Below are 26,909 nucleotides of genomic sequence, written 5' to 3' on the forward strand. Positions count from 1 at the left end.
TGTAACCTTTCACCTGTGTGTGCTCGTGTGTGCGCGTGGGTCGGGCGGGGGTGGGCTGTGAGGGAGTGGGGGGGGGGGCTACGCTCATTTGCTTGCTTCACACATCACCTTGCTGGAGGATTGCCATGGCAACAGGTTGCCCACAGCGACGGGGTACCGCTCCGTTCCCGCCAGCCCAGTGTGCGCGAGGACGAGCACACAAAAAAAGACAGAGGCGCGCGCCAGGGTGAGGTCCGCGCACCGACACAGAGACACGGCCGGCTTGGACGCGGGAATCAGACCTGCGGGATGTGACCTGAGGACAGGGGGAGGAAGAAAAGGGGAGCAAGATCAGGTGAGTCGGCACACATGGACACTTTTTGGGTTGCGCAACATTCTCCTGCACAAGCGTCAGCGGCAACTGGCCAGTCAATTAGGTACACCTGCTCATGCAACACGTTCTTTGGCATCACATTTTTATCACAACTGCATGATGGATGTCAGCACAGTTTGTTCTTTTGACATTTTCATGACAGCAACAGGAAGTGAACGTAAAGCAACATCGCTGACATTTTATATTCATCTCGCCGATTATTATGCATATGCTTCTACGTGCAATATACTATGTTGTCATAATTATTGTCTTATTATTATTACACAACAACATCGCTATTATTCAGGACATTTTGTAACATTCCGTGTAACCACGACGACGTAACTCACGCACTAAATCGAAACAGGGCCGTTTGATTTGGTACGCCCAAACGTTATACGACGCCCCAGCATTTTAGTGTAGAAAACGCCTACGCACGCTCTGTCGCTGCACGCAACGTTTTCACCTTTCGACTGGAAGTACGGAAATAAACAAGCTTTTGATCTGATACGATATCAGCACTTTGATTATTTTGTAGTGTGGAATGTTAAAAAAAAAAAAAAGTCAATGATCAAGTGAAATGAGTTTTATTAACAGTCTGGAATTGACTTTAAGTTGAAGTGGAATGGTAATTGTTTTTGGCGACACCCAGTGGTCACAACAATTCACGAAGTTAAGCTCATGACGCAGTAAGTTGAATGATGTGGACACGTTTGTTACTGGATACTTTCTAATACGCCTCTTCCTTGGAGAGTTTGTATGTGTAAGTAATATGCAACTGTTTATTTGATACTTGAGGTTCAGGGCACCAGTCTAGTATGGCGCAAAGTAGGGGTGTAACGCTACACAAAAATTTCGGTTCGGTACATACCTCGGTTTAGAGGTCACGGTTCGGTTCATTTTCGGTACAGTAAGAAAACAACAAAATATAAATTTTTGGGTTATTTATTTACCAAATTTGCATAATCTTCCACCAAAAATATTTTTCTTAGTGGAATATTTGATGTGAAGTAATGGGAACCTTGGATAGGTCAATAATTCATAATAACATTGATTTTGATTCAATATTATGTTTTGAGCAATGACAGTTTGAAATAAAAAAAAACAGCTTTGTTTTATTAGTCAACATTGCAACTTTTTCTAAATTACATTTAACCTTTAAGCTTTTTTATTTCACTTTTGTTATGTTTTTCTTTATTTTAATAGTATTTTTAGAATGTGCTGTGGGCCTTTAAAACATTAGCTGTGGGCCGCAAATGGCCTCCGGGGCACACTTTTGACACCCCTGCTATAGATAATAAAAAATTAAATCTGATAAATCTATGGATAAAAAGCAGAGCCTGGCGACGCATGCGCGTTTATCATAACTCTCTGTCTCTCTCTGTCTCTGCCCCTCCCTCACCAATGCTGCTGCGCGCACAATTTGTTTTGTTTTTAACCCCTTCTTAACCCTCAACGTACATTGTTAATACACGCAACCATAACTCAAAATGCTGGACATTTGAGGCATTTAAGAAACTCCGCCCGGACAGCTCCGCAAAAGAGGACATGTCTGGTGAAAAGAGGATGTATGGTCAGTCTATCCTAGCCCGGTTTCACCGGACATGTCCTCTTTTGCTAGTATGCTAGTGGCGACCGGGCTAGGATAGACTGACCATTCGTCCTCTTTTGCGGAGCTGTCAGGGCGGAGTTTCTTAAATGCTTCAAATGTCCGGCATTTTGAGTATTGTTTACACAACGTGCAGTACGCTACTTAATATGTCCGTGTGGAAACTCGTTCGGTACACCACCGCACCGAACCGAAACCCCCGTACCAAAACGGTTCAATACAAATACACGTACCGTTACACCCCTCGGGCAAAGTATCAAAATCCAGGATTTTTAGGTTTAAACATACAAAGTAAGCCAAAAAAATATACCATAAAACGTTTGTATGCTAACGTTAGCATGCTAATATAAGAGATGTTGACATATTAACAAGATGGCAGCAGGTATCCAAATACATGCGCACCACATTATTTTATCTCATCATTTTCCCCATTTATCTCATATTTTCAACTTTTTGTCTCATTAATTAATTATTTTTTTATCTTATAATTTTTACCTTTGATCTCATATTATTTATTAATTTATCTCACAATTTAGATCTTTTATCTCCTTTTTTTTCAACCTTTCATCTCATGATGTTGATTTTTTTTTATTTCATATTTTCGACTTTTTATCTCAAAATCAAGATCTTATATGTCATGTGAGTTCAAACCCCGGCCGAGTCATACCAAAGACTATAAAAATGGAACCCATTACCTCCCTGCTTGGCACTCAGCATCAAGGGATGGAATCGGGGGTTAAATCACCAAAAATGATTCCCGGGCGCGGCATCCGCTGCTGCCCCCTGCTCCCCTCACCTCCCCGGGGGTGATCAAGGGTGATGGGTCAAATGCAGAGTAATTTCGCCACACCTGGTGTGTGTGTGACAATCATTGGTACTTTAACTTAACTTAACTTTGAAGGTAGAATAAAATAGTAGTATGAACCTTGACAAACATGAAGAGGAAGGACTAGTACCGTATTTTTCGGACTATAAGTCGCAGTTTTTTTCATAGTTTGACCGGGGGTGCGACTTATACTCAGGAGCGACTTATGTGCGAAATTATTAACACATTTCCGTAAAATATCAAATAATATTATTTAGCTCATTCACATAAGAGACTAGACGTATAAGATTTCATGGGATTTAGCGATTAAGAGTGACAGATTGTTTGGTAAACGTATAGCATGTTCTATATGTTATAGTTATTTGAATGACTCTTACCATAATATGTTACGTTAATATACCAGGCACGTTCTCAGTTGGTTATTTATGCCTCATACAACGTACACTTATTCAGCCTGTTGTTCACTATTCTTTATTTATTTTAAATTGCCTTTCAAATGTCTATAGTTGGTGTTGGGTTTTATCAAATAAATTTCCCCAAAAATGCGACTTATACTCCAGTGCGACTTATATACGTTTTTTCCCTTCTTTATTATGCCGTTTCGGCCGGTGCGACGTATACTCCGGAGCGACTTATACTCCAAAAAATACGGTAACAGGAAGGGATCAGGAAACAGGAGATAAAAAAACAGAATGTTCTGCTTGTGGTTTATCAATAATATGTCAACATACCTACCATGTCTACCTCCTAAATAAAAAAACAAGTTTAACTGTTGTTAGGGTTTTATTTTCCAAATATCTAAATCATCCTCTGTAGAATGAGGCAAGAGGCAACAAATGGTTCTCCTGTTTACATGCTGCTAAACTACTTATAACAACTTCTGATGTCTTATTAAAGTTGTGACGTCTAATACACGTTTTAATGATTACAACGTCTTATAAAAACGCCATGTCAAGTGTTTCTCATATAGTTGTCTTTGACGAGCGTTCCATTTCCGTGACAGTGACGTCATCGCCTCCTGGTCAAACTGGGCCTAACTGAGCCGAGCTAATCCACTTTCGCCTGCTTCGCGAATGACCACTTCATTATTGATGTGTTTAATTAGCTGCTTGCTAACTGGCGACAAGCTAACGTTAGCAAACAAGAGGTAGGTTCTAGCTAGCTAGCGGTTAGCCGTTCTGGAAAGTTCTCGCCATGTTTTCTTCGACAGCCCGTCGCTCGGCCCGATAATGACTTTAACTTAATGATTTTAACTTTACCTCATAATTTCGAATATGTACCAAATATTGATGACTTTATATGTAATTATCTGGACTTTGTCAGATTTTTTACTTTTTATTTTGTCATTTCGACTTTTTATCGAATATGTATATTATTTTGGAGTTTTGATATTGTATTTTTTACCTCATAATTTCGACATTTTATCTAATATGTTTGACTTTTTATCTCATAATCATGACCTTTTATGTCATGATTTTAACTTTTTACCTCATAATTTCGACTTTTTACCTCATAATTTCGACTTTTTTTCCCACAGACTTTTTATCTCACAATTTTGACCTTTTATCCTGTTTTTTGACCTTGCATCTCATGTCGACTTTTTATCTCAAGATATTTGTCGTTATTTTAAAAAAAATACCTCATAATTTCGACTTTTTATATATAATTATCTTGATATTTTATGTCGTATTTTTGATTTTTTATCTCATAATCTTGACTTTTTTTCCCCTCATAATTTTGAATTTTTTTTGTAATTTCGTCATTTGATCAAATATTTATGACTATATGTAATTATTTTGACTTTTTATGTCATATTTTTGGCTTTGTACCTCATAATTTCGACTTTTTACTTATAATTTTGACTTCATTTTTATGATTTCAAAATTTTATCTCATAACATGGTATATATGTTCCACATATCTCATACGCTTTATCCCATTATTTTGACCTTTCATTTCTTAATGTTGACTTTTTACCTGATAATTTCAACTTTTTATCTCATAAGTATGATTATTTGATGTCATAATATTGACTATAGTTTACCTCATAATGTGGATTTAATCAGATATGTATGACTTTTTATCTAATAATTTTCACTTTTTTTGTCATGTTTAACTTTTTGAGTTTTTATATTATATTTTTGACTTTTTACCTCATAATTTATCATAATATTGATTTTTTTATCTCACAACTCACCTTTTGTCTTGTTTTTTGACCTTTTATCTCACATGTTCGACTTTTTATCTCATAATCAGGATCTTTTATGTCATGATTTTAAAAACTTTTACCTCTTAATTTCGACTTTTTACTAAAAATTAATGACTTTATATGTAATTATCTTGACTTTTCATCTCATATTTTTGACTTTTTAGCTCATAATATACTTTTTTTCCTCATAATTTTGACTTTTTATTTTGTAATTGACATTTTAGCAAATATTAATGACTTTATATATAATTATTTTGAGTTTTTATTATATTTTTGACTTATTACCTCATAATTTCGACTTTATTTTATAACTTTGAAATGTTATCTCATAACATGGTATATATGTTCCAAATATCTCATATGCTTTATCCCATTATTTTTGACCTTTTATCTCTTAATGTTGACTTTTTATCTGATCATTTAAACTTTTTATCTCATAACTATGATTATTTTATGTCATAATATTGACCGCATCTTACCTCATAATGTGGATTATTTATTCAGATATTTATGAATTCATATCTAATTATTTTTTTACTTTTTTCCTAATATTTTTTACTTTTTATTTCATAATTGTGACTGTAAATCTCGATTTCGACTTTTTATTCAACAATTATGGCTTTTTATCTGATTATTCGATATTTTTATCTCATAATTTCTACATATCATATTTTTTCACTCTTTTTTTAAACTAACAATAAAAACAAATTATTAATAATTTTTGACCTTTATATTTATGTACAAATGTATAAACTTGACCTTTTATACAAGAAAATACATTTTATAAAAGTGTATATTAATGTATAAATATGACCTTTTGTACAAGAAAATACCATTTATATAAGTGTATATTAATGTGTAAATATGACTTGCATCTTTATATAAGTCTTATGTGCTATTATGTGCTTAGCTGTTGTGTAGCTGCTAGCTCCTAGTAGCCTATAGCCGAGCTCGTTTACATTTTGTAAATGACTTGGCTAAAATACAAGAAAAGACCAACCTTGTGTGCTTTTTGGTTTGGATTATAACATGTCCAATTCAGATTTTTTTTGTCAAATCCGATCTTTTTATGTAGCCCTTCGCATTACAAAAAAATGCAATGTGTAATGTAAATGCATGCACACATGAAGTCACTGCTGCAATGTTTACGGAAGGAAAAATGGCGCCAATTGTCCTCGGTTTGAGTCGCGACACATTTGTGGCAATTTCAGAGATTATGTGCAATGAAAGGCAACATTTTCTGAACCAAAAGATTACATCGCATATATTTACGATTTATTTCCACATACGAAAGAGTCCTGTATCAGATTTGGAAAAACTCGGAATTGCACTGTTCAAAAATGCAGTATAAAAAAATCAGTGTATAAAAATAATTATTTGTATAAAAAAATCAGTGCGAAAAATCAGTGTGCAAGAAATGCTATGTATAAAAATTCAGTGTAAAAAAATCAGTGTCAAAAAAATTCAGTGTAAAAAAATCAGTGTCAAAAAAATTCAGTTTATAAAAATTCAATGTAAAAAAAAAAAATAGTGTAAAAAAATCAGTGTCAAAGAATTCAGTGTAAAAAAAACAGTGTCAAAAAAATTGTGTAAAAATTCAGTGTAAAAAATTCAGTGTATAAAAAATGTGTAAACAATTCAGTGTATAAAAATTCAGTGTGTAAAAATTAATTGTCAAAAAATCTGTCAAAAAAATTCAGTGTGTAAAAATTCAGTGTCCAAAAAATCAATGTCAAGAAATTTCAGTGTGTAAAAATTCAGTGTAAAAAAATCAGTGTCAAAAAAATTTAGTGTGTAAAAAGTCAGTCTAAAAAAATCAGTGTCAAAAAATTCAGTGTAAAAAATTTAGTGTATAAAAATTCAGTATATAAAAAAATTCACTGTGTAAAAGGAAAGACCCACTTGCAGTAAAAAAAATTTTTAAAAGTCGTGTGACTTCAAACTTGACACCTCATTGGCTGGTTGTGAGGCAGGATCGATTGCTTCGGTCTTAATTTACCGGAAGTTTAATTTGGAAGCAACTCATTTTTTGATGTAAAAAAAATTCAGTTGACAAAATTCAAACCCCCAAAAATGTGGTTAAACAAATTCATTGTTGAAAAAACCACACACATTTATGTGTTATGTTAAAAATCTTTAAAAACTGAAACTGATTGAAACTGAAAATACCTTAATTGTCAATACGCAGGGATTTACTACATTGATTTTTTTTTTTAAGGACATGATGTATGACTCGTTGAGTTAGATGAGTGACCATGTTTCCATGACAACAGTTGTGTTGGCAAGGCAAGTCTATTTATAGAGCACAATTCCGACACGAGGCAATTTAAAGTGCTTTACAGAGGCATGAAATTACACGGAGGCAAATACAATCATAAATAATACAAATAAACCATCATGATAATAATAATAATAAATGAAAATGAAAAATATATATTCATGAGTGATTTGAAATCAGGGCAGCACGGTGGAACAGGGGTTAATGCATGTGCCTCACAATACGAAGGTCCTGAGTAGTCCCGAGTTCAATCCCGGGCTCGGGATCTTTCTGTGTGGAGTTTGCATGTTCTCCCCGTGACTGCGTGGGTTCCCTCCGGGTACTCCGGCTCCCTCCCACCTCCAAAAACATGCACCTGGGAATAGGTTGATTGGCAACACTAAATTGGCCCTAGTGTGTGAATGTGAGTGTGAATGTTGTCTGTCTGTGTTGGCCCTGTGATGAGATTGCGACTTATCCAGGGTGTACCCCGCCTTCCGCCCGAATGCAGCTGAGATAGGCTCCAGCGCCCCCCGCGACCCCGAAAGGGACAAGCGGTAGAAAATGGATGGATTTGAAATCAAAGAGTGTAAAATACTAGCTACTTTAAACATGACTATGGCTTGAAAAAGAACACTTAAAATTATCTCATCCTCACACATTTAATAGCCGTACATACCCCTGAACAACTAATTAGTACACTGAATTGCAAAAACACAAACAGGTAGAGCAGTTCCGCTTCCATGCTGTCAGTGTAGGGCGCCATGACACAAAAATATAAACAATACGCAGGGATTGTGGGACATGTAGTGTTTTGCGGCTGTTCCACAGGAAACTACGACACGCACTCATATGAAAGCTCTGATGACTGCGGACAATCCGCGTGGAGTTGGCGTCGCCCACAGTCTAATCGTGTCTGTAAGCCTCTTAACGTTAGAAATGGAAAAAGTACCCAAAAAAACATAACGCACTAAATATGACATTTAAGGCTGCAGCTAACGATTATTTTTCTATCGATTAATCTATAAATTATTTTTTCGATTAATCTAAAGATTATTTTTCCTTTTACCGATTATTTTTTTTATTTAAAATGAAGATGAAAAAATAAATGTAGGCCAGTTTTATCAAAAGGCATGGCTTTTATTTACAAAAAAAAAAGAAGTATGGCCACTCAGTCAACATTGACAACAACATGACAAAATATTCTGTAACAATGTAAACATTTAAACCTTTTAACATTTAACAAAATTAAAAGTAGCTTATTTGCTTTTTAATGTGCAAATATAAAATAAACATACAGTGCAAATGTTAATATTCTGCAATAGTATAAGCATTTCAAAAGTAAAAGTATTGCTTATTTTGCTTTAAAATGTGCAAAAATAAAGATAAACATCCAATACAAAAAAGTGTGTATTTCCTTGAATATAGCATTCGCATGCCTCGAATTACTGCCGGGTCAAACTCGTTTCGCAAAATAATTAGCGCATGCTTCGTTTCGCAAAATATTAATTTTATTAGCGCATGTCTGGAATTTTCGCCGGGTCAAACTCGTCACGTCATGAGTGACACTTCACCTGTCATCATTTTCAAAATGGAGGAGGCTGATTTCAATAATTTGAAATCGCATAAAGGGAAGAAGATTAAGAGCTATTCAGTAGGATTTAAGGTCCAAGCTATTGAATATGCTAAAAAGAACAGTAAGCAGCTATGTTTTATTATTGTGTCAAATATGAGTCATTAAATGACTCCCGCCTCCTGGTGGTAGAGGGCGCTAGTGATCCTTCTTGCGACTACCGGTACTGCAGAAGACAGGTTCTGCAGAAGAAGACAACAAGCAACAAGAGTGAGCAGTGATCGTTTGCTTGCACTTTTAACATGGAGGATTACATATCTAAAATAAAACATTTTTCTAAACTGGACTTTCAATCGAAGCAGGAGGTAATACTTAAAGGAATATCTCCATCGAGACAGAGAGACTTTTAAAACTGAAGAAAGATAAGGAAGACTTCTACAAACAAGTTATCGATGCTTTTGATCAGAAGCAGCTGCGCATGGACTCATAAGTAAAGGTAAGACCATAATAACGGTTTTTTTTTATTAAATGTGCTTTTCATGATGGTATCCTTACATCACTCAAATTTATAAGCGCAGGCCTAAATTTACCCCACGCCTTTTGGTAAGCGCAGGAGTGAGAAGAGGTTTTAAATTAATTAGCGCCCTGGCGGCTATTCAAGGAAATACAGTATGTGACGCGTCGACGCACAAAAACAGCGTCGATGTATTTACGTAATCGATGACGTCGACGCGTCGTTTCAGCCTTACTGTCATTAAATAATAGTAATTAACGCGATAATTTGGCCACATTTTGTTTTAAAGTCCATTCTCTGAGCGACAAAAACAATGCGATGACCTGAGCACTGGACTTTTTGATTTATGAACTTTTAGATCAAGCCAAATATGTCTCAGTGTGGGAACTACAAGGCGCTTTTCCACCGCAGGAACTTTCCCATTTACTAAAGTTCCCCCTGTGTTTCCACCAAAAAATACCCGGGTAGATTTAGTTCTTCAGGAACTATTTTTAGTTCCTGCTAGTGACTTGGGACTTTTGGAATGTTTCTGGAACTCGACGACTACTTGTTGATTTCCTATTTCTTGTGTATTTCTGTGAAAAAATACAAAAGAATTTTCGACTTGCAGAAACTTTTGTGGGGCACCTTTGTGCGAAGAACGCTGATTAGTGGAACTGTCTTGCAGTGTTTGTACTTAGCCGTAATCTTTAAATCATATGCAATTTAATGTTTACTAATTTTGAGAAACTTTATTTCAAAATGCGAAGTTACAAGAAGTGAAGAGACTCTTTTAAACATATTTACAGAGGAATATAACGTATTCAGCCGGACTCACAATGACAGCATTTCACTCAAAATGATGTCAATTTCCTTGATATTCCGTGTTAAACAGCGGATTCCGTTTTATTGTCCAATTCGATGACTCTGCGGTCACCTTAACAGGAAAATACCTTGAGTTAAGTTATTACTGGTTAGGCACACTTGCGGAGTCAAAAAGTAACAACCTTGTGAAATCCTGAACTTCTAGTAAACGTGGTGTTTTTTTTCATTTTTTCAGGAATTTGCATACATGTTGCGCGGCCCATTAATCATTATTTTCAATTATGATATTTTCATGATCATGAGAAGAAATTCCATTAATTGTGTATCCCTATTCTCTCTTCGCTTATGTGGGCAAACAGACAACATGTTCACTTTTGTCGGAGTTTACTAAAGACAACTATTGCATCCACACTTTGATCAGTTCGATGCAGTGACAGAGTAAATCTGCTGGCCAACGTTCACCGTTCGTTAGTGAGGTGCAGATCTGAGTGTCATCTGCATAGTTGTGGTAGGACACATTGTAGCTGCGTATTATTGGCAGCATGTACAAGTCGAACACTATTCCAAGAGTTTTCATTGAAAAACAAACTCTTCCGTTAAATTACGTTTAGTATTTGTCATACCAATGTAGTTACCTCGCACAGTGGAGGAACACAGCCTAAAACCTGAAGAAAGATGTCCTCCATTGTTGGCACCATGTGACCACGCAATGATGTCATGTCGCTGACCTTGTCGACACAAAGGTCACGTCAGGACCGGTAAAAAAAAAAGGCTTGCTCTGTCAGTCAAACGGTCCCGCACTCATCCAAGACAAACACTCCATTTCCCTCTTTCTTATCTCTCCTGCTCGCTTTTGTGTTTTGTCTTGTCTTATCTTTCGTGTCGCCTCTTTTTGCACCGCTCTTCAAAATGTAAACAGTGGAATTGATCAACTTTCCTCTCAACAACATTGACAAGATATCAGGTTCGGGGCAACCTGTCTGTTCTAATGAACGCTTGTTGCTGGACAAACGATGGACTCTTGGGAGAATCGGAGTGCCGCGTGCCTGGCGACCCTTTCAATCCAAAGGTAGAAGATATCGACCTATTTAGAATCATGATAGCGGTACATCTATCTGTTAGCATCTAAGCGTTACCCAGGTGTATCAATAAATAGGAAGATGCTGGCAGACGTTCAAATTACCCTAAAGCTGCCAGTCTATGAATGTTCTCATTCATCCAGGGCATTGTCATCTCAAGGCATTCAATCGATCGCAACTGGACTGTTTGGTTAGTCTGGAACTTGGTTAGGCTTCATCAGTTTGTGCTTTTAGACTTAGACTGGTCGGATCTAGTTCAGCGGCTGGTGCCAAAAAACCCAAATATTTACACTCCAAAAACCAGGAGGGTGTGCCTGGGTAAGGATGGTTTCGTCCCTATCGTAGTGAGAAAAACAACTGTTTTGATGCAAACGAGCAATCTAAGCTGTCAAAGCAAACGACAGTCGAAGTGTAATTTCCCCTCGTTAGCATTGAGGAATTGTGTGGCAGACCGATCGCTGCCGATCGACTGCTACCATTCCAAAATAGCCACAAATGATTGGAGGATGCGGGCAGAGCTCCGGGCACTCAGACTTTTGTGACTAAATGGCAAACTTGACAACAGCTTGGAGACGCCGGCTGCTCTGCATGGCCAAGTACGATGAGTTTGAGGACCAGAAATAGACAATTAGAGTGAAAACTTTCAATTTGTTTTTGCTCGCTCAAACACAAACATTCTAAATCAGAATGGTTTTCCCTGGCTGAAAGCGACGTGGCTAGGTCGTTTCTTCGAGACTACCAGAGGACATTGCATAAAAGACGCAACAAACTTCTTCCCTGTCTCTCATGGACATACACCTGTTTGTTGTTGACTTTTGTTTTGTTTTGTTTGTTTTGTGCTATTGCGTTTGAGCACCAAGGTCGCAGAACACAGACAGGCTTACATCCAGGGAAAATACATGCCACACACACACGTACTCCACTACCTCCCCCTCCACATCCCACGTCTTTGATGCTTCACCACATTGTATGACGGAAAATGGAGCAGCGCCCCTCGTTGCAAGTCTTGAGTTGTAGGTCGTAATATGTATATGGGCTTTGCTTTCGAGTTTTTTTCCCCACCCCAAATTTGGGCCCCCCATAGGAGCCCAGTCTGAGATCGACTTTTTTTTTTTTTTTTTACTCATCCTACACCTCCACTTTTTTCCTTCCTTTTAAGTGGCGACTCATCAGCGTTTATGTACGGTTATCTTGCTCTAGAACGGGTTTGTGTTGAAAATGAAGTTCCGTTGTACTTGTGCGACGACAATAAAGATCCTTCCTCCTTCATGTTTTTGTCCATCAGGTGTCGCTGCCGAGCTCGTCTTCCCTGTGAGATTTAGGAGCACCCACCAAAGCGCTGGAGCCGAGACGCTCAAGCATGGACGTGCCCAGGATGGCCGAGGGCTTCTTCAGCAGCACGCTGTCGACGTCGGCCGGCGGCCATCACGCGGCGTCCTACTTGACGCTGGAGCAGAAGGCGGCGTTCGTCTTCGTGCTGCTGCTCTTCATCTTCTTGGCCCTGCTCATCGTGCGCTGCTTCCGCATCCTCCTGGACCCGTACCGCAGCATGCCCTCGTCCAACTGGACCGACCACACCGAGAAGGACACCTTCGACTACCGCATCGTCTGAGTCGTGACCCCGCCTCCGTGTCTCACAATGGCCGCTCATTCGCCGGGCGAATCCCAGCCGAGCGGCCGCCGAAACCTCCTGTGAGCTACCCGCTGTCCGCCCTTCCCTCAGCCCCTCGTGGACTACCTCGTTCGTCCGTGTCGTGTGTGGAAGGTCTCAACAGGGTCAAAATGTTTGCAAACCGAGTTTACATACGCGTCTTTATTAGATTTAGACAATCAGTGTTGTGGTCGACTGCTCCGAGGTTTAGCGACTTCTTCTTCTTCGCACCGTTTGGCGTGGCGTACGAGACCTCCCTTTAACGTGAAGACAGGAGGATGGTGGCGGTGTCATGTGACATTCCAGCCTTCAGTTTCCCGTGCTGTACCGTGTGCCTCATGGATGCTCTCACAACGCCGGCGTCACTGCCCGCAGTCTCCTCCCATCAACCCTTTAGCAGCGACGCCATGACTCTGGTCAGCCTTATAGTGTAGATTGTTTACAGTCTTCTTGGCCTTCCTGGTGATGTCATTCCAAGGGAGACATTGCTCCTCTTCCTCCTCCTCCTCCTCCTCGGACTGTTTTTGGTGACATGTTCTCGTGATGCTGTGGCCTTTCCCCAAAAACAGTCGCACAAGTTTTCTCTCTGGCTTTGTGGTGCATGTATACGCTCGCAGACGTGCATGGTAGACGTGACGTGCGCTTCCTGTTGTGTCCTGTCTGTGCCGGCGGAGCCTTCACTTACATTCCTTCCCTTGTTTTTGGAATAAAAGATTGCACAGCCTCCTCCTTTCTCGTCCTCTCCTTCATCAAGCCGCTGAGGGCAGCAGGTGTTCCGAGTCGAATAGAAATGGATTCCTCAAAGACGTGCAGCTCGTCTGCTGGAAAACATTTCAATTTCACCTTTTATCAGTGGCAGGCGGCAGGAACCTGCTGGGCCTTCATTGATTGGTCTTCTTGTTAAGCGCGCGCGCGCACGCACACACACACACACACACACAGACGCACACGCTCAACCATACAAAAATGCGCTCACACACACACTTGCAAGCTCTCTCGCACACAGACACACACCCACAGACTCACACATGCTCACAACCACTCACACACCACTGCCGCATCGAAGTTTTGAAGCGGATCAGAATTTCAAACGGGAGATGATCTCGTTGCGTCACATCGTTCTTGCCACTCCGACACATGAAGACGGGGGAAAAAAGCAGCGTGGCGCCATTGAAAAATTACATGGCCGCCGTCACAACACGTCGGCGAGGCAGGGCGTTCGCGCTGACAAGCTGTCTGGTTTGACTGAAAGTGACAGTTCTTCCTGTTACCGTGGCAACCACAGTCTTTTCTCTGTGCGCGCCTTCTCGTGCGAACACGACATACAAACTTTGCAACGCCGACGCAGGGCGGCGCCACCTGCTGGCGCGCAGAGTTAGTACGTCCACACCAGCAATGATTGGTTGTAGGGTTGTACGGTATACCGGTATTAGTATAGTAGCGCGATACTAATGAATCATTTTCGATACTATACCGCCTCTGAAACGTACCGGTCACGCACCCCACCGCCCCCGCGTCGTCGTCAAGTCGAGTCATTGCTGGTTAACGAGCAGAGGAGAATGTTCAGCGGCACACAATCACGGAGTACTTACAGGCAGACACAGTGTGTAGACATAAAAGGGAGAACAAATGCATTTCGGCTTAAAAAAATGACGATAAAAGTGAAGTTATAACACTGAAACGCCCTCAGCTAGAGGTGCTTTAAGACATGGCTAGCTATCTAGCGGCCTAATTAGGAGCCCGTTTGTTTACTTACTACTAAAAGACAAGTTGTCTTGTATGTTCACTATTTTATTTAAGGACTAAATTGCAGTTAGAAACATATGTTTAATGTACCCTAATAGTTTTTGTTAAAATAAAGCCAACAATGCAATTTATTGTGGTGCCCTTTGTTTAGAAAAGTACCGAAAAGTATCAAAATAATTTTGGTACCGGTACCAAAATATTGGTATCGGGACAACACTAAATGGTTGTATTGTAACCAGTGTTTGTTACGTTGCTAAAGCCATTACTTTTACTAGTAACAAGTAAACTAAATACCCTTATTGTACGATACAACGTCGTCAGCGATACGCTTGATGTAACGTGGCACGCTGCGTTTAATGTGGTTCCATGTCAACATGACAGCTTCAGGAGAAAAGCAAGTGCAAAGGAAAAAACGTTATACTAGCAAAAACGACAACCAGCATCACGCTAAAATCAAACAGGAAAAGGCAACATCACACAGCAAACAACATCTGACACACGCACACATGCAGGGGAATAACTAACAACAAATCAATGATTGAAGTGACAAGCTTGCAATCCAAACAATACCCCGTTTGTGGACAACACAACACAAGCCAGTAAAAAGATTCAAAAGAGCTGCTGTGACTACCGACAAACTGCTGCTGCTAAGCTAAAAAACACTTGAGTAATAATGCTGTCTCTCTGGCACACACACTTGGCACACATGCACACACACACGCACACACACACACACACACACGCACACGCACGCACACGCACGCACACACTCTCTCTGCCCTCATGAAACGTCTCTCAGCTGCATATGCCAGATATTTAAAGTTTTTTTTCAGTACCTGAATTACTTGTTTGGTAAGTAACGAGTAACTACAGTTACCGGTAATTACTTTTTAAAAGTAATTTTCAGAACACTGGTAGTTTAAACTGAGCACTTTGCAAGTTTTGTTTAAAATACCGATATATATTTTGTATATTCCGATACAATCTTAAAATACCAGGATCTAAGTTTCGGTCCATATCCCCCAGCCCTACTTAATACCGGTATCATGTTTGTATCTGCTGACGTATTTCTGTTGTGAAATGATAAATATCGGCCAATACCGATAAGAGAAGGCCAATATCGATATGTGTCGAAATGCCAAATATCGGCGCCGATAATCGGTCAATCCCTAAAATCAATATACTACAAATTCTGGACTATAAGCCTCCTACGCTTTAAACCCTGCGGCTTATAAAACGGAACGGCTAATTTACGGTTTGTAACCATGGTTTCGCCACGTCACTTTAAGATTGCGAGGTAAGACCAATGAACATGTTGGACACAGACATCGTGGACACATTGTGAGTACGTATTACCCTCACTGACTGGTGGAAAGTTCCGGAGAAGACGTGGCAAGAAGTCAAGTGCAACAATAGGGTGTCATCAGTGTTAATCATGAACATGATGCTTGTTAGCTAACACTAACTTTGTGCTAACATACATGCCTGTAGTAGATCGACGAGTGACAAAGCCGACATGACCACCGTCCTCTACTTCCTGTTTTCCGCGTGGCGATCGTCACGTTCATGCTGACTGCAGCCAGGTCATGTGATTTGGCCCGTCCAATGAGGTGAGTTTAGACGTGTGCATGTTAGGAAGAGGGGGCAACGAGAAAGATCCCTGCTGCGATTACCAGGAAGAATAAAAAAAGAAAAGAAAAGAGTATCGATCAGCTGTCGTGCACACTCCTGATGTGCACAACACATCTTCTTGGGGGGGGGGGTCACCATTTGGACGAAAGAACATGCTGAGGACTTCCTCTGACATCACAATCACACAAGGTCACTTCTCAAATCGTCTTTTTTTGTTTTCTTAAATGTTAATAAGGATACAATGTTATGTTATGTGTACTTATAACAATTTTACAGACATGATAATATTTATAGTCGCGGCGCAAAAATGTTTTCTTCTTCTTAGGGGGGGCGTAACAGAAATTAATTGAAAAGCACTGCTCTAGCTCAACACAACAATGAGAACAAACTCCCACATCTTTTTTCCGTATCCACGGTAACCACACCTCTTCTATTTGCCTCACATCATCACTTTGAATTGTTTCATATGGAGAACACGGATCATGTCTGAAATGACTTCAGAATTTAGAAACGCTTTCTTGACATTTTTTCATGTACGTTATGCTTGTTTATTGCGGGTTTGTGTCCTGTTTATGCTTTATTTGAAGTTAGTATATGCATGTCGTGTTGTTGAAAAATAGCTAGAGCCATGTCAAAGGAACAGTAAAAAAAACACCAAACAGTAAAAAGTCCCAAACATTGATGGTCTTTTTACTTGGTGATAAAGATTCAATTCTGAATAAATATTTTTAAAAATTCCGTTTGAATTTTTTTTTTAAATCAAATTAAGCTGAGCATTTCATTGGAAAAAAATGCATTGTTTAAAAATTCAGTTACATAAATTAAGTGTATAAAAAAATTCAGTGCTGAAAAATTCAGTGTCAAAAATATTGCTGCTTCAAAAAGCAAGACTCACTTCTATGGAAGTTAATTTGTGTCTATTACGAAAGCTTTTTTGACACCGAATTTATGTAACTTAAATTTTTGCAATTAAATTATGTGAACTTTTTCACTTCAAAATTGCTGACAATTTAATTGCAAAAAAAATTACGAGTATAAAAAGTATGCGTTTTAAATTCAGTGCTGAAAAATTCAGTGTCGAAAAATGTTCTGCCTTAAAAAGCAAGATTCACTTCTATGGAGGTTAATTTGTGTTTTCATCACGAAAACTTTTTTTTGACACTGAATTTGAATTTTGTGAAGTGAATTTGAATTTTGTGAACTGAATTTTTTAAATCGAATTATTATTCAATTCAGTGTGTAAAACAGCGTATAAAAATTCAGCATTTAAAAATTCAGCAATTAAAAATTCAGTGTTAAAAAATTCTGTGTTAAAACATTCAGTGTAAAAACATCAAGGGGATGGGTCAAATGCAGAGGACAAATTTCACCACACCTAGTGTGTGTGTGACAATCATTGGGACTTTAACTTGTAGTATGCCCAGGTAGCCCAGATAACTGCCTTTTTTGATGCTGTTTTGCAAGAAACGCGTCACGTGACTTCAAACTTGACACCCCATTGGCTGGTTCTAAGACAGAATCTTAATTTACCGGAAGTGAGTCTTGCTTTTTGAAGCAGCGAATTTTTTGACAATACATTTTTTAGCACTGAATTTTTTTAGACTGAATTTTTTTACTTTAAATTCTAAAACAATTACTTTTTTTCAATGAAATTGTCAGCATAATTTAATTTAAAAAAAATCAGTTAACGAAAAAACTTCAGTTACATAAATTCAGTGTCAAAAAAAGCATTCGTATTAAAGACACAAATTAACTTTTTGCAAGACCCATGTCACGTGACTTCAAACTTGACACCTCATTGGCTGGTTCTGAGACAGGATCGATTGCTTCAGTCTTAATTAAGTGAGTGTTGCTTTTTGAAACAGCAAATTTTTCGACACTAAATTTTTCACCACTGAATTGTTTTTACACTAATTTTAAAACACGTTTTTTCCCCATAAAATTGTCAGCATAATTTAATGTAAAAAAAAAAAAAACGTTCACAATATTCACACGCAAAAATTTCAGTTACATAAATTCAGTGTCAAAAAAAGCTTCCGTAGTAAAGACACAAATTAACTTCCATACAGTGACGTCTAATTTGAATAATATTCCAGTCCTTGTTGATGGAACAGGAAGCTTAATGACACACACTTGCTGAAGTCAACAAAAACGACAAGTCATCTGTCGCCTAAATGTGCTCCTTGTCGGTAATCCTCTCTTAAAGATTAGTATCAAACCAACAAAAGTATTTTCTTGTTGAAATATTATTTGGCGTTGTCAAATGTGCTTGTCATGCTCGGCTGAGTGACACACATGTCGTAACCGTGGCAACAGCGGCCCGAAGCATCTCTGCAATCGCTCTTATTTTTCTTCCTTCCCGCTCCTCTTCCTCACCCCATCCCCCGCACAATTTTTTTTTTTTTGCAAAAGTCAGGCGTCAGTGGGCTTTTAGTCTGACACCATCACATGGCTCTCGTGTCTACTTCCTCTCGTCTACCCCACGGTCTGTCACGTACGTTGTCGCGCTGTGTGTACGCACACGTGTGTGTGTGTGTGTGTGTGTGTGTGTGTGTGTGTGTGTCCACCTGTGGCAGCAGCAGCTCCGGTTGTCATGGTGATGTCTCCAGACATTTAGCAGGCCTCCTCAGCATGTAACTTCTGCACACAGCACGGCGCCCTCCACTGGTGGAAAAAGTGATGCAGAGAAGTTCCATAGTTTATATTAATATTTTGTTATTATTATATTACAGCTATTTTTTTTATTTCTACTATAATCCATACAGAGGTGAGAGTTAGGAAATATTCAGTGAAAAAACTTACAACTGGTGAGTACCTTCTGATTTATTTAGTAGCTGTTTTTTTTGTTTTTTTTAATAAATGGTACTTGTGTATCTGTTTGGATGTGAGAAACAAAGACCTTATACTACAGCATGTACTACAAAAGATGCACATCCCCACCTTACTCTCTACGACTAGTATAATTTGTCTATAAAACTGTTATAAGTACACCGCTGCAAAACAATGCATCCCTATTAACATTAAAGAAAACTTAAAAAGACAAATGAAATATAGATCAACTTACAACAAAGAGTAACTTATTAACATTGTTTTTAATCTGTAACAGAAAAGATTTAAAGTGCATCAATTCACCTGAAATAAAAAATGTAATCCTTATTCAAACTATGGGGTATGTTTTTTTGTTTGTTTTTTGTCATAAAAAAATACAATCATGTGTGCTTACGGACTGTATCCTTGCTGACTGTATTGATATATATTGATGTATAATGTAGGAACCAGAAACATTAATAACAGAAAGAAACAACCCTTTTGTGCGAATGAGTGTGAATGAGTGTAAATGGGGGAGGGAGGTTTTTTGGGTTGGTGCACTAATTGTAAGTTTATCTTGTGTTTTTTATGTTGGTTTAATTTTTTTTTTTAAATAATTATAAAAAAAAATTTTTTTTTTCCCCTTGTGCGGCCCGGTACCAATCGATCCACGGACCGGTACCGGGCCGCGGCCTGGTGGTTGGGGACCACTGATGTACAGCACCTGTGAGGAGAGCATATAGATGCGCACAGGTGAAACTAATTAGACAAATATGGGGTTGAGAGACTGGCGGTGAAAACAGTTTTTGACAACTTCTTACGCAACACTTGAGCCTTCGTTTTGTTTATAGCTTTGTATGTAGTTAAAGTAGTTTTTGTTCACCTTGGATGGACTGTTGGAAAAATGACCTTTATGCAAATAAAGCATTTTTTGAGAGACTTAAGTTGGAGTGGGAAGTGCGTATGAAAGTTCTTGCTCAGCCCACGGCCTTTGGTTTAGAACAGGGGTGTCAAACTCATTTTAGCTCAAGGGCCGCATGGAGGAAAATCTATTCCTAAGTGGGCCGTAATGGTAAAATCATGGCATGATAACTTAAAAATAAAGACAATTCCCGGTTGTTTTCTTTGATTTACTTTGGCCAAAAATAGAACAAGCACATTATGAAAACCTTATGAATACATTGTATTTGTCTTAAAGTGAAGACCAAGAGTGGCAACCAAAAATCATGAAGCATTTACAACGATATATATATATATATATATATATATATATATATATATATATATATATATATATATACACACACACACACACACACACACTATATACAGTATATATATAAGGGACGGCGTGGCGCAGTGGAAGAATGGCCGTGCGCGACCCGAGGGTCCCTGGTTCAATCCCCACCTAGTACCAACCTCGTCATGTCCGTTGTGTCCTGAGCAAGACACTTCACCCTTGCTCCTGATGGGTGCTGGTTAGCGCCTTGCATGGCAGCTCCCTCCATCAGTGTGTGAATGTGTGTGTGAATGGGTAAATGTGGAAGTAGTGTCAAAGCGCTTTGAGTACCTTGAAGGTAGAAAAGCGCTATACAAGTACAACCCATTTATCATTTATTTATATATACACACATACATACATATATACATATATATATATATATATATATATATATATATGTGTATATATACACACACATGAATATATATACAGGTAAAAGCCAGTAAATTAGAATATTTTGAAAAACTTGATTTATTTCAGTAATTGCATTCAAAAGGTGTAACTTGTACATTATATTTATTCATTGCACACAGACTGATGCATTCAAATGTTTATTTCATTTAATTTTGATGATTTGAAGTGGCAACAAATGAAAATCCAAAATTCCGTGTGTCACAAAATTAGAATATTACTTAAGGCTAATACAAAAAAGGGATTTTGACATGGCATGGCACCCCAAACCATCACTGATGGTGGAAACTTTACACTAGACTTCAGGCAACGTGGATCCTGTGCCTCTCCTGTATTCCTCCAGACTCTGGGACCTCGATTTCCAAAGGCAATGCAAAATTTGCATGGTTGGGTGATGGTTTGGGGTGCCATGTCATCTGCTGGTGTCGGTCCACTCTGTTTCCTGAGATCCAGGGTCAACGCAGCCGTCTACCAGCAAGTTTTAGAGCACTTCATGCTTCCTGCTGCTGACCTGCTCTATGGAGATGGAGATTTCAAGTTCCAACAGGACTTGGCGCCTGCACACAGCGCAAAATCTACCCGTGCCTGGTTTACGGACCATGGTATTTCTGTTCTAAATTGGCCCGCCAACTCCCCTGACCTTAGCCCCATAGAAAATCTGTGGGGTATTGTGAAAAGGAAGATGCAGAATGCCAGACCCAAAAACGCAGAAGAGTTGAAGGCCACTATCAGAGCAACCTGGGCTCTCATAACACCTGAGCAGTGCCAGAAACTCATCGACTCCATGCCACGCCGCATTAACGCAGTAATTGAGGCAAAAGGAGCTCCAACCAAGTATTGAGTATTGTACATGCTCATATTTTTCATTTTCATACTTTTCAGTTGGCCAACATTTCTAAAAATCCCTTTTTTGTATTAGCCTTAAGTAATATTCTAATTTTGTGACACACGGAATTTGGGATTTTCATTTGTTGCCACTTCAAATCATCAAAATTAAATGAAATAAACATTTGAATGCATCAGTCTGTGTGCAATGAATAAATATAATGTACAAGTTACACCTTTTGAATGCAATTACTGAAATAAATCAAGTTTTTCAAAATATTCTAATTTACTGGCTTTTACCTGTATATATATTCATGTGTGTGTATATATATTTATGACCCCCAGCGGGCCTTTTGAATATCTCCCTAATTCTGAGGTCTCAAGGGTTGGCAAGTATGCCTTTAACATTCACCAAAATTGAGAAAATCCCTATGGATTATTGTATATATTGTATTGATTTTGAAAATGAAAAATATCAAAAAGGCCCCCGCATGCTTTTATTTACTGTGGAAAAAGTACTTTTTGTGTCGTTCGCCAGTTCCGGGTCCTAAAAGGCTGTCAAAGTGTACCAACTTGTGGGAAGATGTCCTCTGCCATCGACTTTCCAGGTGAGAGGCATGATTTATGAACTACAATAAACTTACAGGGAGCAGGGAAGCGAGGAAACAGCAGACCACTTGATGATGTAAAGACAGGGACACACTTTAGTGATCACAGCGCCGCTAAAATTAGTTTGCCTGCGTTAGCTCTTGTAATAGCAATATCACTCAAACTTGGTTAATATTCAAGTCACAAGATGTAAATTGAGTATTGTTGGCGGTTTTTGAATGGTTATTTATTGGATTTTATCGGCGGAATAGAGGACTTTCCATTGGCTCCCCTATAAGTGGACTTTTATAAATTTTTTGCGTCCACATTGACGCAAATAATGGCAGCTTACATATTCGTTTTCATCAGCGTTTAAACAGGACAAAACAGCTAATTTGGACAGAACACACACAGCTTTAACTTACAGTTGTGTCGATGGCAAGCCTGCTGGAGACATCATAAAACATAAAGTGTATAAAAAGTGTCCTAATGACTTTACTCCAGGTGTTCACATAATATGAAACACGTTCACTTTTAGTTTTGGCGCTGCAGGTGAGACGTTCAACTTGAACTTCCTCATCTCAGAAGGAAAAGCATCTGATTGGCCCACCTTTCTCGCTAACTCCACCCTCTGTCAGATTGTACGCTATTCAAGAACTGTGATTGGATATATTCCGAATTTGTCCCGCCCATTTACGTGACGATGTTAAATATAATTGGATGTTGTTTCTGATTACTTTTAGTCTCGCTTTTAATTCGTCAACACTGGTTTAGTGAGGGAACGGGTGTGCGCGCGCACTAGCGGAACCTGACGTGTATATTAAAAAAATAAACCTCTTTATTTATAAAGTTCAACATTTACAAACAAACATACGAACAAGGACAATTAAAACAAGTACAAAAACAGTAGTTAATTCAATAAAGTAATTATAGTACAATGTAAAAATATATATATATATATATATATGTAGTAATGTGTATATTTGTAGGCTCATACACATTATGTAAATAGTTTAAATTTGGAGCATACACCCTAAAAAATGTTGGATTAAAAAATAATCAAATTTTAACCCAGCTGCTGGTTCAGAAAAGGACTAACCCCTTATTTGAGTTATTTTAACTCAACATTTTGGGTTACTTTTTTCAACCCAGCTTTTGCGTTGAATTATTTAACCAAAAAGTTGAGTTATGATAGCTTAATGTTGGGTTATTCCCAACCAAACTATTGGGTTGAATCATTTAACCGAAAAGTTTAGTTATTCTAACTCAATGTTGGTTGATTCATAACCCAAGTATTGGGTTGAATTGATGTGACACAAAAGCTGAGTTATGCTCACTACAATTTTGTGTTATTCCAAACCCAACTATTGGGTTGCGCAATTTAGCGCTCCTTGACCCAATAGTTGGTTAAAAATTATCAATTCTACTGCTGGTTTGTCCTACTCCTTCCCAACTACTGACACAATTATTTGTATTCTATTACTCAAAAGCAAGATATGAGTGACATTTTTTTACAAGAATTGCCGTGTATGGTCATAGTAGTTCTATACAGCATGTTCAAATATTTCCATGTACATAAGATGTGTGATTGTAAATAATGTTAATGAGATTAATCCTTAATACAATTCCCTTCAAGATTCAAATTCAGACTACTCTTCATTCACAATTGAAGTTAAAAAGTGGTTTTGGAGCAAATCAAAGCTGCTCACACGGTCACTAAGGTGGGCACCTTGTTTGACATGTCAATTTAATGTGTATTATATTTATCCATGAGAGCATTTTTGTTGTAAATTGTGAGGTGTGTCTGTTGAAATCAAGGTTGTTTTTACAAATGATGACAGATGTGAACAAGAGCATGTATTGTCTTTGTGTGATGATGTAAATGAGGTGTGGTTGTATTGTATATTAAGTATGTGTCCATGAAAGGGCATTTTATGACTTTTTTTTTTAATACTTGTGTATGATTTTCCATCCATCCATCCATCTTCTTCCGCTTATCCGAGGTCGGGTCGCGGGGGCAGCAGCTTAAGCAGGGAAGCCCAGACATCCCTCTCCCCAGCCACTTCGTCCAGCTCCTCCCGGGGGATCCCGAGGCGTTCCCAGGCCAGCCGGGAGAGATAGTCTTCCCAGCGTGTCCTGGGTCTTCCCCGTGGTCTCCTACCGGTCGGACGTGCCCGAAACACCTTATTTTATTGTCATAATTTTATTGCATGATTTTTGTATCCCTTTAATTTAGGTAGCCAGGGACTGCAGATGGAAATTAGCTATTTAGCTATAATCTGGTACGGAACATATCTGTCTTTGAGCTCAATGTTTCTGTGCATTGTCCCTTCAAATAAAGACTAAACTAAACTAAGAAGTACCTCTTTAATAATAATTTAAAAAGCCTTTTACCCAAAAATGCGCTACTCATTGAAAAACAACCCAAAAATGGTTCATAGTTTTGAAAACCAAGAAATTGATTGCTACAGTACGTGTCACTGTCTACTATTGTCTTCAATTCCTCTCCATGACTGCATCAATAACGGTAAGTCTATAAATACTGCGATTCTTGGCAGCCACGTAAATGTGCAATTTCTTCATAAAACACAGCGCTGCCACATTGAATATCCATTTCTCTGTTCTCAATTGTTGATGACTGATGATAACAACCAAACCTAACCCTCCCCCCCCCCCACACACCCCGAATTGTAAATAATGTAAATAATTCAATGTATACACCCTGATGATTATCTTGTGTGATGACTGTATTATGATGATAGTATATATGATAGTATATATCTGTATCATGAATCAATTTCAGTGGACCCCGACTTAAACAAGTTGAAAAACTTATTCGGGTTTTACCATTTAGTGGTCGATTGTACGGAATATGTACTTCACTGTGCAATCTACTAATAAAAGTCTCAATCAATCAATCAAAGACTTGTTTTGGCGGACGGGGCCACGTTGACTGCCGTAAAATGGCGACCGCCACATTGACTTGTTCTGGCGGACGGGGCAACGTTGACTACCGTAAAATGGCGACCGCACTGACGTAGCGAAGCATTGGGCGGACACAAATATTTGGGAGTGTATGTGACGTATGCTCACTTCCGGTTCAAGTGTGGCCGTCTCCATGACACAGTTGTTTGGGGGGAAAAAATAACCGTGCGTGTTTTTGAACCCACCTTGTGTGGCATCTTAGCGGCGGAGGGCACCGCCAGCGGCCGGCCAAGATGGAGGCGGTCCCCCGCATGCCGATGATCTGGCTGGACCTCAAGGAGGCTGGTGACTTCCTCTTCAGTCCGGCCGTCAGGCAGGTGAGCTGGGCGGGGATGCCAGCAAGTGGCCTCAAAGTCCCGCTAAACAAGGAATATTCGGTGGCGGTTCCGCCCTTCGGTGACCATAATCGAGCCGAGCGACGGGACTGTCGAAGAAAACATGGCGAGAACTTTCCAGAACGGCTAGCCAGCTAGCTCGCTACAACCTACCTCTTGTTTTGCTAACGTTAGCTTGTCGCTAGTTAGCAAGCAGCTAATTAAACACATCAATAATGAAGTGGTCATTAGCGAAGCAGGCGAAAGTGGATTAGCTCGGCTCAGTTCGGCCCAGTTTGACCCGGAGGCGATGACGTCACTGTCACGGAAATTGAACGCTCGTCAAAGACAACTATTTATTGACAAACACTTGACATGCCGTTTTTATAAGACGTTGTAATCATTAAAACGTGTATTAGACGTCACAACTTTAATAAGACATGAGAAGTTGTTATAAGTAGTTTAGCAGCATGTAAACAGGAGAAACATTTGTTGCCTCTTGCCTCATTCTACAGAGGATGATTTAGATATTTGGAAAATAAAACCCTCACAGCAATTAAACTTGTTTAGTATTTAGGAGGTAGATAAATCTTCTTCGTCATTGTGTATGTTGACATATTATTGATAAACCACAAGCAGAACATTCTGTTTTTTATCTCCTGTTTCCTGATCCCTTCCTCTTACCAGAGGTGGGTAGAGTAGCCAGAAATTGTACTCAAGTAAGAGTACTGTTACTTTAGAGATTTATTACTCAAGTAAAAGTAAGGAGTAGTCACCCAAATATTTACTTGAGTAAAAGTAAAAAGTATGTTGTGAAAAAACTACTCAAGTACTGAGTAACTGATGAGTAACATACACACTCATATATATATATATATATATATACATATATATATACATACATATACATACATATACATTGATATATACAGTATATCATTTATATGTATTTATTTTGCTGTTTTTGTTTACATGTTAAAGGTGTTTTAATGAATATACATGCATGTTTAACATATAGATTCCTTTCTTTAATGAAGACTAGAATATAAGTTGGTGTATTACCTGATTCTGATGACTTGCATTGATTGTAATCAGACAGTCGTGATGATAATGTCCACGTTTTCAAATGGAGGAGAAGAAAAGTTCCTCCTTTCTGTCTAATACCACATGAAGGTGGTGGGTTTTTGGCATCCTATTTGTCCAGCTTCCATATTCGTTTTTATACACTTTACAAGAAATATATTGGCGTCAAACTCCGTAGCCTGCTAGCTTGTTTGCGCTGGCTTTCGGAGACTCTTGTTTTGAAAGCGCAGGCGCGATGGAGCGGCACTTTTATTGTGAAGACAGGAACGTCCTCATGTGCGGTCAGTCTTGAGGCTTTTGACGGGATGTACGGTTGAAATAAAAAAAAGTATATTTTTTCCTTCACACTTTTGATTGATTGA

At 38.7% G+C, this 26,909-nt stretch overlaps 2 protein-coding genes and 1 long non-coding RNA gene across 3 annotated transcripts in view; 2 read left to right on the top strand and 1 right to left on the bottom strand.

The window, feature by feature from the left end:
* On the bottom strand, positions 1-25,821 carry LOC133621043 (uncharacterized). The gene is made up of 3 exons (XR_009817597.1): positions 25,336-25,821; positions 18,819-18,915; positions 1-295 (listed from the first exon to the last, which is right to left on the bottom strand). It is a non-coding gene; the product is annotated as an uncharacterized lncRNA (long non-coding RNA).
* On the top strand, positions 189-13,602 carry LOC133621042 (cortexin-3). The gene is made up of 2 exons (XM_061982831.1): positions 189-334; positions 12,508-13,602. The coding sequence occupies exon 2, from the start codon at positions 12,583-12,585 to the stop codon at positions 12,832-12,834; it is 252 nt and encodes an 83-aa protein (XP_061838815.1). The 5' UTR covers positions 189-334; positions 12,508-12,582; the 3' UTR covers positions 12,835-13,602.
* Positions 25,239-26,909, top strand: part of ptpn23a (protein tyrosine phosphatase, non-receptor type 23, a) — a 32,143-nt gene continuing 30,472 nt past the window's right edge. The window contains exon 1 of the mRNA XM_061982829.2: positions 25,239-25,467. Within this exon, the coding sequence (XP_061838813.1) occupies positions 25,384-25,467 (84 nt within the window). The 5' untranslated portion in view covers positions 25,239-25,383. The remainder of the gene's footprint in view (positions 25,468-26,909) is intronic.

Source organism: Nerophis lumbriciformis, linkage group LG21, assembly GCF_033978685.3.
Source record: "Nerophis lumbriciformis linkage group LG21, RoL_Nlum_v2.1, whole genome shotgun sequence".
Lineage (NCBI taxonomy): Eukaryota > Metazoa > Chordata > Actinopteri > Syngnathiformes > Syngnathidae > Nerophis > Nerophis lumbriciformis.

What these genes read in the sequence shown, in the direction of transcription:
- LOC133621042 (XM_061982831.1), top strand. Translation starts at nt 12,583, where the DNA reads ATGGACGTGCCCAGGATGGCCGAGGGCTTCTTCAGCAGCACGCTGTCG.